The sequence below is a fragment of the Diceros bicornis genome, chromosome 2 (genome assembly GCF_020826845.1).
Source record: "Diceros bicornis minor isolate mBicDic1 chromosome 2, mDicBic1.mat.cur, whole genome shotgun sequence".
In the NCBI taxonomy this organism is placed as follows: Eukaryota; Metazoa; Chordata; class Mammalia; order Perissodactyla; family Rhinocerotidae; genus Diceros; species Diceros bicornis.
Window position 1 is genome coordinate 24,410,092 of NC_080741.1, and position 19,222 is coordinate 24,429,313.

The window sequence follows — 19,222 nt, forward strand, 5'->3', positions numbered from 1 at the left end:
AGGACTATTTCTTTCGTTTCCCCTTTTTCTCTGTTAAATCAGACTGCTTTATCACTACGCTCCATCCCAACTCCCCAACAAATCTCTTTTAAACAAGGCAATTTTAAAATTGGGGGAAAAGGATCTTAAATGACTGCTTTCCTGTGAACTGACAAGATGGGGCAATTGGGAGAGGCAAAAAACAGGGGAAGGAATGCCACTTAAAATTCACCTGCTAAACAAAAAAAGTCCTCTCTTATGTAACACATCACAGAGGTTTAAATATTTATGCGCATTTGGATCTCAAAACGGGTTTAGCCTGGGCCGAAGTTGGGGCAAACATTCTTCCACTTGAACAGAACACAGAGCCCTCGTCAAGAAAAGGGCCATTTGTTTGAAAATACTCTATTGAGCATGCTTTACCTTGCCACTGGAATATGCCAAGTGCTGTCACAGATGGCAGGCTCTGACAGTTCCCATCCGTAGCGTCGATACTCCACAGTTCAGCACAAGATCAGTGACATTCTGTCTCATTAGAACCACACTAATTATCACAGCTAGTTTCAGGGGAAACCATGTGTTGCAATGGTCAATTTGAAGGAGTCTGTGCATCAACAAACTGGTAATAAGGATCAGACACCTTATTATATGACAGCATGCTGCCTATGATCTGATTTACAGAATCAGAGGCACTGAGGCGGCCGAGGAGGCTGGCAGTTTATGAAACAGTGTGTTTAAACCCAATTCCTGAAGCATACTGGATGAAAAGGAAATTGTTTAAAAAATACACAAAAGCAAGTGGAATTGTTGAATTAAGAAATCAAAGGAGAATAGATTGATTCTCTATTAACATACAACAGAAGTAGATGAAGACTTCGAAAAAAGACAACTTCATCAATTTAACAATTGTATGGCAACTCCACAAGCGGTTTAGAGCTTATACTTTTACAAGGTAATGATAAATAATAGAATGGCTATATTCCCACTAAACTCTAAAATCTATACATATATTTTTAAATGGGTGGTCTATGATTTAGTTGTGTCATTTTGTCATGCAAAAGAATTGCATATGTAAAGGCATAACAACTATACTTATAAAAATGAATAATCTCAAAGGTTACTTTTTAAGATACTGAAGATACTCGTTTGGCAGAGAGAAAATTGACAGTAGATTCATATTACCAACATACGTTCTTCCATCCCTCTCTCAGCACCTTTTGCTGATGTGTAATTTTAATGGTGCAGTTTCTTCCAGAGCTATTTTTCTATTGTCATTTTGCATAAATGCATTTTCACAGCTCATTCATTTCACAGGGCCTTTATTTTCATTTCTCATATGAGGAAAAAAGAAGATAAAGCTAAAATAAAACCTACCTTTACTACCAAAAACATAAAAGACAACTGTTGAGACTTCTGAGGAACACATTGTCTTTTAACTTGGTGGTTTGTTAAAGGACTATATCAGTGTTATAGTTACATGCTGAGTTTAACTGAATGATATTTGGTTTTAAGATGTATTCCTATTAAGAATTAAACCTCATCAGTTCGGTCTCTTCTCCACATCCGTTTTGTTGATACTTGAATCTGTCCTGAAGAACTAACTCTTCAACTGTCAAAGCTGATTACAGAAGAGCTTCCCAAAAGAGGAACATTCATAGGATATTCTTAGGCCACACTTTTCAATTTATACTAACATTTTAGGATAAAAAGGTGGCCTCAGATTAAAGCAGATGCTACAAATATATAATTGGTATACCCAAGCTTTAGAATGTAATACGCTGGCCTGCTTTAAAGTGGACTGCTCCTGTGGTGACCTTCCTTGGACTTCCTCACATGATGTTCCTCTTTAAAGAGCTGGCCCAATACTCACAAACTGATTCTTTTCACATCTTGACTAAAACTTTCTGATGACATTTGCTGAAGATGAAGAAACTAGGCTTAATGAGTTATGATTATATTTGTAACAGTTAACTTATTAAGTGGGTCAATGAGGGAAAATGTATTTACATGACTTTAGTTAATTTTAAATTTAGCAGAAAAGAGCGAAAATTTTAAATAATTTGAAAGTGGCAATAAGATAACCAAAAATCTTCTGTTTAACTTGTTAAAATAGATAACATCAATTATCTAGGGGAAAAAAACATCCTTTTGCATGACTTTTTAGCCAAAAATACAATAAGCAAGGGTTCTAGTTAATAATTCTGGACCTCCTTGATCAAACCATAGATTTACTAAAGCATACGTTTGTTTTTATAATGTAGAAGCGTGAAAAGGGCTCATATTCAGATCCACAAATTTAACTGGCTCTCAAAACATCATATAACATACAATCATGTACCTTGAAACTGTTAAGAGTATGTTAATATTTATGTATTTAAAGTCATTAATTTCAATAGTCCTCTTTAGTAATCAACTATAAATATAAAGACAGGTCTATGTTTCAGAAAACTGAATCCAATATGGATTCCTAATATTTGGACAGAAGAGATTTTTAGAGATGGCTAGCAGCCCAGAACACCCTAAACAGGAGACTGATGGAACTCCACACCCTTCCTACTCAAGAATGCAGCACAGTAGCCTCCACAAATGTGTGTTAAACGGAACATGGGCAGGTTGCTGAGGTGGCCACCCTCTGGGTTGTCCTACTTCTCTCCTCAAGTGCTCCTTTTGCCCCTTCCTCCTCCAGGGAAGACTATCCAGGGAAACCTAAGATGCATCTCCCCAGGGTCTCCCCTACCCAGTGAGAGAAATAAGATACAATAAAATCAAGCACCAGACAGAGAACGTGTGAAGAGGCAGTTCTCTCCTCAGACTCTGGCTGAAGAAAATACTATCACCCAAGGGAAGGGCTATCAGGACACCATGTAAAGATCTTCCCACAGACTGCTAGAAAAGGATGTGGCACCAGAAATAAACAGAAACCGTGACTCTCCAATCTGCAGGGGCCTCCTGTGTGTGTTAAACAGGAGGCTACACAGGTGAAATCGTGTTGCAGCAAAGTCTGTTACGTGAACATTCCAACAGAATGAATCAGCAGAGAGCTTCAAAGTGTAGTTTCTGCAAGTGCAATTTAATTCTAACAAAATAAAAGATGACTTCACTAACCTGCTGGAATACAGGATGCAACCATGGTTCCACGTTTTTCTCCTGGATGTTGTCACTATACATTCCTATTCCCAGCAATGAAAATTACATTTCTAGCCCCACTGATTTGTGATATATCAAATCTTAATTGTATTTAACACATTCCAATCACCATCCAAGAATTTCCAAACCCAATTAAAAGGATGCTTTTTTTTCCCACCTGCAAACCCAAGAAGCACTAAAGCATTCTCCTCTTCTCTTCCTTCCACCCTCTCTTCTCTCTTTTATCCTATAGGTTTTGAATTTCAATGACAAAAGTGTCTGAAAAGTAGATAGAAGAAGGCAAAAGGCTTTAAATTATTTGGTCTCTTCTACTGGTTGTGCTATCTTCACAGAAATCCTTTTTTTTAGTGTTAAAAACTATACCTATCAACCAGCTGAAGTTATGGCAGCCCAAAGAGTCATGTAACTCCAAAGGACTGGTGGGGAGAGACTGCAAAAGATTATACTGAAATCATGTTCAGTTAAATAGAATTTTCATCATCTAGTTGCTTTACCTAAAAGAAATACCCTGTTCAATACAGCACTAGAGAAAAATCATTTTCTAAACACAGTGGTGATGCAGTGCCGCTCCGTAAAAGCCCTTTACTCTTCCTGCGTTATTGTCTCCGCAAGCTCCACCTCTGCAAACATGAAAATCAATGTAACAATTCGATGTACAAGGCAAGGCCTATGGCGCTGCTAATGTCCCTTTGCTGGACATACACCTTAAGTCTCAGAGCTCTCGGGGGGTTTGCTGTGGAATAAAATTAGATTCCAACATCTGCCACCATTAAGGAAAAAATTCCATTTCCATCTCCCATATGAAAACACTATAACCAATGAACAGTAACTGAACCTTGATACCGTAATGGTTATTACCCAAATCAACTATTTTTTTTAAACAGTAAAATTAGTGAATTCTGCTCTCCTAATTATTTGAATGTTATCAGACTAAATGTTTGATAAAATTCCAATATGATTCACTTGGAAAAACTGCTGCTTATTTGAATACCCAGAATATCAAGTGTATTCATTTGCAGCTACTCACATTATGTTTAAAGCATATCATCTTTTTCAAGTTTGCATTAGCCTGCTTTCCTACCCAAGCACAGAAAGTAGCCTACCTCCAGTTTTTACTTGCATATTTTATTCAGATATTTCTATTAGATTTAAAAACAATCTCATTTCTATTACTCTTCGAAGAGAAGAGATAATATAATACATGTGAAAGGGTGGAATCTACAGAGTTGGTATCCTTTACTGAAAATACTTTGTGCATTAGTCATTGCATAGCACAACTATGATGTGTCTGGTTCCATAATATTCCGGGACTGTAGTAACTTTAAAAGTATTATGTTGCCTGCCATTCACAGTATCTACCTAAAGCTTTATCTTTAAAACTGAAAGGCTGAGATACATAAATAGATAATAAATAAGTCACTCTGTGTGGAGGTCTGAGCCTCTCACTTAGCACATTCTAAGATGTTATTCATTTGTGTACAGTGTGGTACAATCTAAAAGCTCTTCTGCATACATTATAGCATGTCACCTCCTCCCATGTTAAGAGAATCTTGGGCTCAAAAAGGTTAAATAACTTCTCAATATTACAGCACCAAGGAAACAGCCTGGACCACAGCCTCCTTTGAGTCTTCTACTATGTATGTGGATTCTGAGGGCCCTATGTTGGTAAGAACCCGTATGCTATGAATATGTCCATGAACAAAGGAAAGCCCCCACCCTTCCACTACCAATTAATCCAATATCCCTAATTCCTCTTTCCTGGAGCAGGGTATAACTTCAGTACTGATGTGCCTGGAACCCTGAGGAGATACTAAAATAGTAGGACAGGTGCAGAGAACTGGGGGTTGGCTGTACTATTTATTAATCGAGTGACCCCTGTGTGTAAAATAAGGAGAACAATGCTAACTCACAGGGTTACTCTGTGAATTAAAGGTAGATAATATATAACGCACAATGGGTCCAGCACAGAAAAGGTGATGAAGGTTAAGCCAACCCAGAGAATCAGGGCGAGACACAAGCAGATGGAGCTAGACAGACTGAGATAAAAGTGACTCTCGGTCTTCCCTCTTTATACACGCTTTATCTGGGGGACCTCTACCTCACTCCGACAAGCCTTGGCACATATGTCTAAGGAGCAAACAATTCTTTAGAAGTATTGTGACCATAAAAAAGGTCAGTCTGATTTGAAGATTTTTTTTTTTTTGGTTTGTTTGCTAGTTTTTCTGTTTCCTTCATGAAAATCACGGCAGGAGAACAGAACTTAAGTAAATGACTACCTTCTCTTATTGAGTCAGCTTTTCTTTCTTAGGAACACATACAGTTTTTGGACTTAGAGTAATCATCAATCTCTTTGCATATTTTCATAGACAGGCTAGTGCTAACATCTAAACTGAACAGCTAAGAGAAAACTACAAAAAAGCTCTGCTAGGAAGCTACAGTAAACTGGTAGTTAGGAATAACTATCTGAGGGAATGCAGGTTAACCCATTTGTCTGACCCCATAGCCTACAATTAGCCTCTTGGATTCTCTCTCAACCAGTAATGAGGAGATTAGCTAACAGCTTTGGGGGTTCTGGGAACATACTATCATGGCAGACACACAGAGGCTGCCAATCGATTTTGCTGAAAGAGACTCACAGAGAGCTTCGTAGGACAGGGGTAAAAAGAACAAGGATGTTAAAAAAAAACCCAGAACATCAGTCACATGACATTATTAACCAATTGCTGCCACTGTCTGAAGAGTTCCAAAAATCAGTAACTCAGCCCAGGTGGGGAGAATTTGGGCTATCACTTAAAAGGAAGAAAGAATGAAGGCAGTGGAGGGGCTCTAACCATAGGGAGCTATGCTAGAATCAGAAAGGAAATGAGGGGAGGGGTGTGCTGGATTGAATTAAATGACAGATGACAAGCAACTAAATGACAGTTACCAAAAGGTTTTAATATTTATTTTTGTTTGTTTGTTTTAAGGCTGACCCTCATTCCAGTAATACATGTCTAGTTTCTCTATTTATCTAGTTTGGAGATTTGAGGAAAGTGTTTGGCCTTCTAAGAAAACAGTCTGTTATTCTTGATAATTTAATTGGACAGGTCAGAAAAGATGTCGGATCAGAAAGAAAGGCAAGATAATATATGTTTAAATATGAGATCCTCATCATAATTAGACTAAATAGCCCAAACAAGAACGTGCAGGGTGGGTGGGAGAGGGGTAAAGTGAGAAAGGACATTTCTCCTTAATGCATAGTCTTGGCATGTAAATGAAGACATCTGAAGAAGCACACAGGTTTGAAGCGGCTCTAACATTCTATCATAATTAGAAACATTTCAAGAGCCCTGTAATTTCCAATCAAAATTACAGTAATTTCCGATATACAAGCCATGATTCATGACAGAATTTTACATTCCATGAGAGATTACGGTGGCCTGATGTATGACACGCTGAGTACAGCACTAACATAAACAATTCAGTTTAATGTTTAAACAGCACTTGATGTTTAGAATCTCACAATAAAAGAAACATATTATTGTAGAAATTATCACTTTGACAGTGATTGAAGGGTAGGCAGGCATGTGGCCTATAAAGCTATAATTTTTACAGTCCACAGCTTGAGTCTAATCATTTTCATATAACATTTCCAAGATATCCCTTAAGTATTTCATCCAGCCTATAACTTAAACAAGAACAACCTTTCCTAAAGCAAAACTCCCATCAAGTACCACTATTAACGTTGACAGAGTAAAATTTTGGGAAAAGCTAAAAAAAGGATTGTATTGTAAATATATCATACTGGAAATACTCTCAGGATTGTATATTTTTATCAGAAGTTGACTGCAGCCAGGCTGTTTTATAAAGGAGGGTTCATTCATGATAATGGAAATATATTTGTTTAAAGTTTCAAGTTGTTAAAATCTTACCTGAGCCCTTGACTGCCTTTAAATTCTCACCTTGATGGTGTTATCAAATCTTTGTTTAAAGGGCAAGACAGTTTAGTATTCTGGTCCTTTAAAAAGGATTCCTGGCTTTGAACAAGGGATTATAGACAATTGTGTTTGTTCCTATAGATGACCCTGCTTTTGATGAGCATAAATTATCAATATATGACAGTTATACTGATAAAGGACTGCATTATCTATCCTTTGTTATGTTTTTATCTTGTTTTGTAGGGATTTACAACTTTTCCAATTCAATTCTCCTCCTTTATAATTCATCAAATTTGGACAATTTGCCTAATTATAATTCAATTTGTGTGTATTATATCTATAGAAAAACTAAAATCATTAATACGTGAAGATATGTGTGTATCAGTTTATTTTAATAAGTGCACCTAATAGTTGCAGATGCCTGAGATGGAGGAGAAGAAACTATCATGTTCGTAGTGGAAATCAAGGTCATCTAAGTAACAAGGAAACAACAGTAATTTAAGTTATTCATTCCACTACCACAGACCAGATTGAGAAACTTCCTATACATTATGATATTCTTCTGAAAACAACTACTAACTGACTCAGGGATTTACTGAGAAATCCTTGGTCTGGAGAGCGGCTGTTGGAGGAAATAAGACCAAGTTTCTATTATCTGCATCTGAACACCCCATTTCATGACAGAGCTCTGTAAACAATCCTGGCGACTGTGACCTCTTCGTGGTGCCAGTTCATATTGAAAACAGACACACCTTTGAATGAAATTTTCACAGGCGTCACAGGTAACCATTCTCAGTGCCTAACAGAGGCTCTTACCTGGCTTTTGGTTGCCGCAACCTTTGCAAACAGTGCTTGGGACACTTTAGCGCGCTTCATTTCCTGCTGAATCTCATCATAAATGGAAGCATTAATGTTCATGGTATTGTTCTCTGGTTTCCCATTCCTCTCAGTGGCAATCGTAGCTGTTTTCACCTACAAAACATTTTGAACATGACTGTCATTTTTCATTGGCCAAATTGTTTTGAAGCTTCTCAGGCTCAGCATCCAAACCGGACATTGCTGCTCCTTTTATGATCAAGGTGATCAACAGTGCAGTCATTCAATGTTAGTTATTACCCTGAGATCAGATTGCTTAAGTTAAGGAAGTCACATTGTCACAGGTGATTGCATCTGTAATATGACAGCAACTGCCAGCTGACAACCAGGAATTATAATGCTATAAAGTAAGTTTTCTGGAAAACAGAATAGTTTCAAAGACTTGAAAACCCTAAACTAATTGTTTCCCAATTACCTTCCATTGCAATTCTAACAAAGGAAATTCACAATTAAAATCATAATGCACAGTGTTGTATCTTCACTGGGTGCCCGGTGCCTAACAGACAATTGTATCACTAATAGCTATTACATACTATGGCCTTTTTAATTTTAGACTCTTTTTTTATGTCTTTTCCTCTTATGTTTCATTTAAAAAATCTTCCATAACAAAGCCATTTGCAGAGCTGCATATTTAAATCTTCTATCCATCCATGAAACAGGTAGACTGCCTTGCTTAATTATCATAAAGGCTGGTTGCATTTTACACATGCATGTCCAAGCTGTTCTGTATAATTATTTCATCGTTTCCTGGCACCCCTGTATATAACTATTTCTTTTTGACTTGTGGAACCAGACAATACGAAAATGTTTCACAATATTTAATAGAACATTACTGCAAGTTACACAAAATATATCATCAGTGACTTTATGAATATTTTCAAAATATATAATCTTGAGTGAAAAATTAGTATCTACGCCTTTGGTAATAATGATAGGCAGATAACAGTAGGAAAATGCCACAAAATTTTAGGGGGAAAAATCAAATCCCAACCTCAAAATTTATTGATACTATTATTAATTTTTTAAAACTCCAAATTTAATTTTTATTCTGCAGTTATATGAAGCAGTCTGGAAAATTTACATATGAACTATGCAGTTGCTTTTTTACTGGGAAGTTGATGAAAGCATAAACGAAGTTCCACAGAGGCAGGACCGTGTTTCTCCCAGCAAAATGATTCACAACCGCATTTCTTATGGTCCTTTACAGAACCGTTTTTTTTGTTCTCTAGAAACTTAACATGTTGGACAATTTCTCACGTATACTACGAACAATAGAAAATGAAGTGTATTTTAGGATAAACAAATAATTTTTCTGGGCACTAAATGACCTACCCTCCTGGTCATACTGCAAGTCTTCACGATTTATTTCACTCTCCCCCAAAGTATTTGGGATCAAGAGAAGCAAAGGTTATCCTAGGCGATTCAATTCTCTGCACTTAAGAGAGTAGATATGAATCCTCTTTAAAAGGTGCCTTCTGAATCCTTCTAACTTCTAGCCAGTTAGCAAAATAACTCACCTCTTGCTTATCTTGAGGAGGCAGCTAGATTCTTCCACCTCGACACTACCCTTCTAGACAATGAAAGGATAATGCTGTGAAATGGTTGGACCACAGGCTCGAAGTGAGGACACAGAAGGTGAGGCAAGACAAGTGACCAACTGGCTGGGTCTCATGTGCCTCTCCTCAACTATAAACTGGAGACAGGAATGGCAGGAGTGTAGGCTCTATTTTCCTAGTTCCTCTTCTAGCTCTGCCACTCTGGTAAGCAAGGGCACTCATGGAGGTATATTAACGATTGGAGGCCACTAAGAAGTACACAGGCCTTTGAAGCAATAATCTGCTAAACACCACTTTAGGAGCCAGAAGAGTTAACGTATTACCATAAATTGCCTACAAAGTTGCTTTGGTGAGATTCGCAAGTTTGCTCTGGGGTGGTCTTGCTTTGAGGCAGAAGGATAGATCTGATCACCCCATGGGGTCCCTTTTAATACCTATTTTTCTCACTGCGTAAATGAAAGAGAGAAGAAAAGCCATTTCAATCGCTTTGAAAATTGAATGTTATGGAAATGGGGGCATGGCGTCCAGTGCACTGGAAGAAACAGTTCCTTGGTAGCAAACCGCTCAGCAATAGTTGAGAAAGCAGGCTTCGGAAACTTGGTGTTTCATATGTTTTTAAAATAATTTTCATTCTTTTGTAAAAATTATGTTTAAGAATTTATCTTTGAGGTGGGCTATAATCATTTTTTCAACCCTGTGATTTTGTTTCTAAAAGTTTCTTTGGTTTAATTTTTTTAATAAAGCAATTACAACTTGAACCAAAAAGCAAGAATTTTAAGTCATTAAAAAAAATCAAATTACCGTTTCCTAGTAGCCAACACAATCAAAACAAAAGTGGAAATGAAGTAGGCATGAAACAAAAAAAAAAGTGAGAGCAACAACTTTTAAAAATATAAAGTAAGAAACTATCTGTCAGTATTACTCATTTAAAAAATATTTAGAAAAGCTCTTCTTTATCATCTTGTTGGCTCAGATATGCATCTTATCACAGATAAGCTATTAGAATTCTGGAATCACATTTTTTCCTAAACACAAGCTATTGCTTAAGGGGAACTGACTTGGACAGCTTTTCAAAAATACGAAAGCTGAATTTTTCCCCAGGTAAAAATGGAAACAAAAATCTTTTATACCTCACTCTACTAAGTACTATTTTAGCTTAGCACAAAAAAAATCTTCTTTAATCCTGGTTTAGCTTTTAATATTATATCACACATTAAAATTCATAAAGTAGTTCATTCCAGGCAAAACAAACTACTCTTCAGCTCTTCTCCGCAAATAGCACAGGAGGTAAAATAAATGCAGTTGCTTTTCGAATAGCTTTTATCAAGGTAGGGTGGACTACTCCATCATTACGGCGGCGCCGGGGAAGTCGTTAGGAATTGGAGCTTCTACTATTTACCCTCCCACCTGGGGATAGGTAGGGTGCAGCTCTGGGGTCGGCTTTTTATTTCACTAAAATTGTGCACAAATTTTCCATGAAAATTCTATTTTGCTTTTTCATGGACTGCTGAATGCATCAAATCATACTACAAAATGAACTCTACATACTACACACTACATACGTACTACATACTACGTACGTACTACACACAATGAACTTGACTATGATTCTGATTGGGAATGTGATAGTCCTTGATGCAGGAGGAGCTGCCTGCAAGCACACAGCGCACATACATGATTCAAGTTTGACGTCATTTTAATAATAATGATGATAATGACAAAGGCTGACATTTATTAGTTGTTTATTATGTGCTGGGCATTGTGTTAACGTACATTAACTCAAATCTGCACAATGGCCCTGAGTAGGTACTATTATCGCCCCATTTTAAAATTGAGAAAACTCTCTTAAAGCAGAGAGGTTAAGTAATTTGTCCATGGGGCAAGGCTGAGATCTTAACTTAAGTCTGTCTAATGCTAATGCCTACCTTAGAAGCCAGTGCACTAAACTGAGGTCATGATGTTATACAGGACTTCATTTGAAAAAAATTCTTATTTTTTAAGACACACTGGATGTGTTATCTGGTGGCCCTTTGCTAACTCTAGCTCATTAATGTCTAATTCTTAGTAGTGAACGGCTTTATCATTAATTTTACAAATCCAACCTGAATTTATGTTTCAAGGTATGCAAACTATAAATGTTTTCTTAGTAATGTTAGATAAGAAATGTGCTATTTTGAGGCATTCTTATTGGTGATGGAAAATAGTCCCCATTCTCAAATTTTTATATATTAACACTGTCTTGAATATCATGGTTCTATCTTTTCACACTTTTCTTCCTTTTGTAGAAACAATATTAATCATTTTTCAAATGTGGACTTTTAAAAGTCTGCTAGCTTTTAAAAGATGGGTATTAATGGGAAGCATTTTATAAGCACATAAGCAAGATCTTAAAATAATGCCAGTCAAGGGATTCATAAAAAATAAAACTTTTATCAAGTGTTAAGTTCCTGCCCATAACTGAACCTATATTTCATTATGTTATAGAAGAATTTGTTGTAAAGAGACAAAAGGGTGCACCTGCCAGATTAAATTAATGATATATTGCTTATATGAACTTTGTACATTTTCTAAAGCATTGTTATAAAATATCATATCTTACTTTAGAAGAAACTAAAGAATTACATAAAGAGATGTAAAAATAAATAAAGGAAAAAATATATAAGTCAAGTAAATTATAACTCGTTAATTATAGCCTTTCAAACAGTCCTTATGAAAACAGAAATCATTAATTTAACTCCAAAAGTCACACATATTAAAACACACAAATAAAAGCAGAATAAGCACACACCTAAATAGAAATTATTAACTTAAAACTGATCTGTTCTGTGGAACAGACAATTCCCAGAAAATAATCATTAATTATTATTAACAAATTTTCTCTTATAAACTCACTTGGAAAATTTGCTAAGCATAGTCAGCAAAGAAACCTTTAAGACCAGGGAGCTTTGGAGGAATTGAGTTCTCCCAGATATTTTCATACAACCCAAGTATGGACGGGGCTATTTTCTCCACAATCTCTGACAGGCCCAATTGTCCAAAGTCTTCCAAGTGCATCATTTGTCAAACATTTAATGTATTCTATCAGGAGAATGTTCTTGTCCATGTTCCTCTTCCTAACTTAACAATAAAACTCTCCATTCTCTCTGAGAAACAGAAAAAGTCCCCAAGTTTCATTTTCCCCTTTCTAAAATCTTTGTGTTTTGAGGAGGTGGCTCGAGGTAGAGGAAAGAGTTAAGACTGAATAGGGGATTTGAAAACTTTGCCATAACCTTGGACTTGGTTTTCTCATTTTTCTCTGACCAAAAGGCTGGTATGAGGATTCAATGAATTACTGTATATGAAGGTACTTAGAAAACTGAACCATTATCAAGTGTAATGTATTCTTATTTCTTGAATTAGAGCACGTAAGTTGTGAAAACATGCTTTCAGCAAACAGGTCCAGCTCAGAGCCTACTGTCCAGGCCAGAAGACAAAGCTCAGAGCACGGCTGCCCCTACTAAAGCACAAGGGACAGGTCTACACAGGAGGCATCTCACCTAGGTGGGGCCAGCCAAGCGCTTTGGTGATTCCTGAGGCTGGTCTAGGTTTTCACAGGGGAGGTATTCCTAAGAATAAAATCTTGGCCTGACTAAAACCAGGGAAGTCCCTTCTGGAAGATGATTTAGAATCTAAGTCCTTCAATAGTTTAGGTCCTCGGTCTGGTATGACTCAGGGACATCCCCATCATCTTCCATTTGACCTAAACTCTACAGGGAAAGAGCTGGAAGAGAATCCAGTCCCTCAGGCCTAAAGGTGGCCTGAGTCTTCTGTGAGCCACAAGGGACCTCTGCTTTTAACAAGTAGTTCCTTAGAAAGAAGTCAGGGTTTGCATTCAACCCAAGCTGAAGACTTGTCTCAAAATGTGTCTTGAATCTGTTCATTTTGGAGGAAATGAAATGCATAGTGATTTCACATAGACTCCTCTCTGGCAAAATATAAAATTAAAAAAGACAAAATTTTGCAGTCTGCCTCTGTATCCAAGGTTTCATCCTTTTTTTCTCCTCCATTTTAGTCATTTGCAATAAGCATAGTATTAAAATCTTATGTGTGTTGTACTGGCTCCAATTTAAGCATTCAACTTCAACTGCTACAAAACAGTATAGTGCTAATTCAACGGTTCTCTAATACATTTTTCTAAACCTAAAGTACTCATTTTACATTGATAATATTTTTAAGACATTAAGGATTTCTTAAAATTTAATTCCTTGAATCATGTTAAAGGGTAAAAGGTGAACTCACTGGTTGTGAGCTCTATTATAATAATATTAAGTAATGCAAAGGGATTCTCAGTGAGGCAAATAAGATACCTTAAAGATTTATATAATAGCAGTGAAATAAAATTATACACATATATCAGATAATCAATTCAGAATTTGGTTAGATGGCCAATAAAATTGCATTAATAGAGATAATTTTTTTCTTTGAAAGAGTTACACTAAGAATCTACAGTATCTACATATTTTATATATCCATCATTGGCTAAGGGCTTGGTCTCAACCCCGCTTGAGACAAATAAATACAGCTAAAGGTGGCTCAACTAGTTAATCAATAATTCAGGCCAAAATAAATTATATTTTTATCCCAACTTATCAGCATATGTAGTCTTTAGACATAAATATAGGAAAGCTATCCAAGTGCAGCTTAATAGTATACAAAAAGAAAGATCACTTAAGAATTAACGTAACTTGGCTAAAGAAAAAACGCAATGGATAAGGACAGCAGAATCACAGAAATAAAAGCATTAAAATCCTAGAAAAATTAGAAAACAAAAGTTATATTAAGGAACCACTAAGTCAAATATATGGATAGATTTAAAAAGGAAAAAAGCAGCAGCTCAAGGCTGAAGTTCATGCTGGTCTGAAGTCAGCATTCTCTTGTTAGTATTTCAGATTAAGTGATAAGTAAAATAACTCTCCGCCCAGAGGCCTTTCAGTGATGACTACAGGAACAAAGCTAACTAGGGACGGTGTGTGTATTAACGCGCAACACTGCATACTGAGTGCTAAACCAAGTCCAAAGTACAGTATTTTTCATTCAATGGCTCTTACAAAAATCATACATATAATGAGTTCCTCATTCTTTTTCTTAAGAAATATTTTATAGAAGGCTTTACAGATCAAATTCAGCAACCGTGTGTTTGTAGACAGGTGGTTATGTATGTATGTATAAGATGCCATTCTTTTCAGCTACAGAAACATGACGTTCTTATTCGTAATCACAGCAATGACTTCCTTATAGTCTGCTCCTTTAGACATCAAGACCAGACTGATTTTCAGTAAATAAAATTGGAGAAAATGGACTACTGTGGCATTTCTAAACAACAATGGTGTCAGAACATTACAAGATGCAGTTTAATAGCCTCAAGCAAGTGGCTGCATATTACGTCTATTCCTTATTTAAGGAGTATCTGCAGCAGTTTCATTTATAGTGTTGAATGAGCTTATATTTCTACATTTAGAAATATATGATTATGTTTTATTATTGACGAAAAGAAAGTAACATCAAATATAATTTCATTATGACATTGTTACATGAATACTTTAAATTCGTATTCCAAATTCGATTTTTATCCAGTTTTAGTTAACCTTATTTTTAAGAGTTATACATGCTACAAATTAAATGTGTGAGAAAATATATTTGCTTGTGGATTTTGAGTCTAATCCACTATCAAACTTTTATTTGGTAATTTGTACTGAAAATTAACTTCTTGAATTCTCATAATAGTTATGAAGCTACCTTTCAAACTTGATTTAAAAAAATAATAGAACAATACAGATACCCATACACAAAGTTACCTGGAAGGTGAGTTTTGTCCTTTCTAAAAAGTGCAAACATTTGGAAAATAGAAAATGTGCCCATTTCTGGGAATATGGATGGAATTCCTTATCAGCCCCATTTAAAGCTGCCTTCAAGGATTGTATTAAACTTAATTATGAAAGATTACAAACGAGATGATGTGTAATTGGTACCAGCTGCAGTGCATATTGGAAAGCATAAATACAAATGGAATTATTTATTTATTTTTATTTATTTACTATTCAAATGGCAGTTCTAAAACTCATAGGGATAAAACTATTCTTTCTATTGAGTTTAAAATACTACTTTACTTAATAGTAGTAGAGACAAATATCCCATTTAAAGACTACTTTTAACCCGCAAAGAACCCCAAAAATGAAGCAACACAAAGCAGTACTCTTTGCTCTAATTAGTAGCTTATTGTTTGTTATCAGAATTGGTGATTTGGGACCAAATTCTCCTCATGCAACTCTATGAATTATTGTTTTTTAAAAAATCTGTATCTACCCATCTATCTTTCTAACTTCTTGTTGCGATTCTTCCCCAAAGATTGAAAAAAAAAAACCCAGCAAGAAGAAGGGCATGGAGGAGAAAGAGAAGTCACCTGCGGAGGGCGGGTGGGCGGTGTGCTTATCAGAGGGGCAGGACCCATGGCAGAGGCAGCATTCAAGCTCCTTTCCCTTTCATCCTGGTAAATTCGATCTCTTTCAGCTTCCGGTAACTGCAAGAAATTCTGCATAGCCCGCAGGTTTACCAGCAAAGACTGGGATGCAGTCTTGGGGTCCTCTTCCTTTCGGAGGATTTCTGAAAGCAAGCCCTACAGGGAATGAAAGGCACAGGGTGAGCGAGCTTGCTGTCGTGCTCTGCCCAAGCCAGCGGTGATCCTTCCCTTTTCTTCTTCACTCGGCTTAGAAAATGAACAGTCAGAAACATTAATTCTACATACGAATATATTAGTTACAATTGAAGTGGTAGAGAAGAGAGCCCCAATTGTATTCTTAATTTTATTAAGCATCTGCTTTACATATAACATAAACTGAAACTGCCTAATTGGTCTCCTTCCTTCGAGTAGCTTAACTTGCCATGAAATCTTTCACAGACAGACGATGGAGGGAAGTTAAGAATAAATGAAATGCTCATAATACAACAGTATTGAACTGTATAGTTCTCAAGCTGCTTAGACAAAGGCAGTGGAATGCCAACAGCCCAATATGTAAAGATACAAAGCCATTTCTAGAGAAATAGAACTTTCAAAGAAAATACTAGAAAATGAATTGTAACATAATACAACAAAAAAGCATATTACTAAAGCATTGTCTAAGACTTATGCTTTGTTTTCACAGGGAATATTTTAAGTTATTCCTTAATTTTCAAATTAGTGGAGTCAATGACAAGTGATTCTTTCTATTTACCATTTAAGGAAACCATACTGACTACCTCAAATGATTCTAAATAAATTTTGGGTAACAGGTTGCAATTTTGAACTTCAGAAACCATAGGTTAAATTTGAAATACATAACCCCTTTTCCACATTACAAAAGTCCATCATAGCATGCCAAGGAAAACAATACTATCAAATGCTGTAATTATCAAATTTCTTGAGGAATAGAAATCTTTATTAGTGATAGAAGAAATTTACAAACCATTAGTAAAGTCCTTTAAGATGTCTTTCTCCCCAAATAATAGAGCATTAATTGTCAACTACTTGTTTTTTTAATTTTTGGAAGAATGCTTTCAAAAATGGGTGGTTTTCCCCAATTTTGTTTAAGGGATTATATAAAATAGAAGGATTAGAAAAATTTTCTGTCTATTTGATAAGAGCTGAGAGGCCCTCATCTCTTCAATCTTGTACATGAAATAATGCCTGGAATACTAAGAAATGCTTGCTTTCTACATTTAGCCAGAATATCAGCTTATCTCAACACAGCTCAGAATAAAATGTTGTCAAGATCTATACATAATTTGCAAATTTCACTTCTGCAAATAACCCTGCAGAAAAGGTGAAAGGGTGCATTTGGGGAAGGGGTGGTAAATTGTCATATCTTGAGCCCCAACATTACAACATTTGGGTTTTTTCATCATTTCCTAGAAGTGCAAACCTAATTTTGTTCCCAGTTCTTCAGGATAATGCTCCATATTGCCCAAACATAACAGTTGGATGCAGACAGTATAAAAGCACTGTCCACTTTAAAATGATATAGGCTACAATTAAAAAGAACCTCCAATAGGTTCAGGGGGCTTAAGAGTAAATTTTAATTTCTCACTTGGTCTATGCAAGCGAAGCTTGGACACTGGACCCAAACTTTTAGTTTCACCATAAGAACTGTGACCAAAGAATGCAGGGTACCTGTCCTTTCATTCATAATACTGACAAGTAATGTTGCAACTCTGTTTATACAAGAGGAAAACATCCAGTCAATTTAACTAAAATTCAGTCAAACAGGCAGTCAATCATCCAGCTATTTAATTTGCACAAGGCCAACTAATTAGATTGACTGTTTTTTTGATGTGTCACATTGAAACTGAAAAATACAGGTCTCAAAAAAAATGAAAATAGGTGTAAAAAAATAGTCTTTGCTCTCCACTCTTCCCCACAAAATGTTATGTATTAAAAGATGTGCTTGGCAAAGCAATAAATACTAACTATTCAGAAATAGAAACATACAGTATACATAAACATAATGTTATAAATTCCTTGAGTATAATAATCTAATATTAATTTTTGTCATCCCAGCACAATGTCTACTACATAAGTGTTTGATAAATATTTACTAAATGGATTAATTATGTGTATTCAGACAACAAAAGGAAAAAATGGCAAATGGGGGTGATAGAAACGTAAGAACAAGGTATGCTACCTATGGGTAAATTCTAAGGGTAATTATTTACACAAGGTGAGCCTTCAATGAAAAGTTATGTGTCACTTTGTAAGATGCTTATCAACACATTGTTCAGTAATTAAAAAAAATAGATTACGTCAAAAGAGATCCTATATATATTTAGGATGTTATTCTATTTGAGAAGTTTGAAATTAGACATTTATAAATCTCCAATAACAAAATAAAATATCTTTTTATTAAAAATGTTTCCTGAGACAGCAGAGAACTATACCGAGAAAAGCAAACACATGAAAAAAATACATCATAATATTCTCTATCAATTCTTGCTAATGTGAGACTAAGTCATTCTTGTATGGCTTAAAGCAGAAGACAACAGATCATGTGAGTGAGAATTTAGAAATTTCTCTAACCATTATTTTGATGTTGGCATGACTTCACATTTGAGCATATAAAGTGTTTTAGGGGAAAAGCATTTTATTTCCACTTAATTATTCTACTGGAGCAAGTGCAGTTTTTCTGCCTGGAACATGTTAAAGGTCTAAAGCAATATTTCAAACCCTACAATACTCAAAGAGCTCTAAAGCAGCCAGTGTAGACAGTCTCAGGTGTTTTAGAAACCTTCGGGTTTTTTTTGGCCCAGGCTTTCAATGAGGGGAGTGCCCCCTGGTGGATATCCTTGAAAATATTGTGAGAAAATGTTTTGATTAGAATGTGTTAATTACCAAAAAAAAAACCATGTCACTTGAGAATAATTCTGGATGCAAAATTATTCTAATAGCATTAGAATCTGGACATGGGAATGCATGTTTTGGTCCTATTCAGGTTGTCGTTGTATTTATGGATTCAAGATGTATGTGGCCCCTGTTTCCCATTCCCCATAGTCGAAAATACAGTTCAGACTTGTCAAGTCAGCTTAAGGTTATTTATAGTAATCCCTCATGGTGGATAGTAAGAAGGATCTCTTACCAAAAATTCTTCTTTATGCTAAAAAATAATATGTTAAGGGCATCATGCCCCATACTTGCTATCTCAGAGAATATGCTGAAACACCAGAACTAAGACATATCATCAA

The 19,222-nt window shown here is 35.8% G+C and overlaps 1 protein-coding gene across 5 annotated transcripts in view; it reads right to left on the bottom strand.

Moving 5' to 3' along the window:
• The window catches only part of SATB1 (SATB homeobox 1), a 97,009-nt gene that overhangs the window by 22,277 nt on the left and 55,510 nt on the right, over positions 1 to 19,222 (bottom strand). For all 5 annotated transcript variants that reach the window (XM_058553712.1, XM_058553737.1, XM_058553728.1 and 2 more), the window contains exons 8-9: positions 15,915 to 16,127; positions 7,860 to 8,015 (exon numbers count right to left, since the gene is read on the bottom strand). In XM_058553712.1, coding sequence (XP_058409695.1) covers positions 7,860 to 8,015; positions 15,915 to 16,127 — 369 coding nt within the window. The remainder of the gene's footprint in view (positions 1 to 7,859; positions 8,016 to 15,914; positions 16,128 to 19,222) is intronic.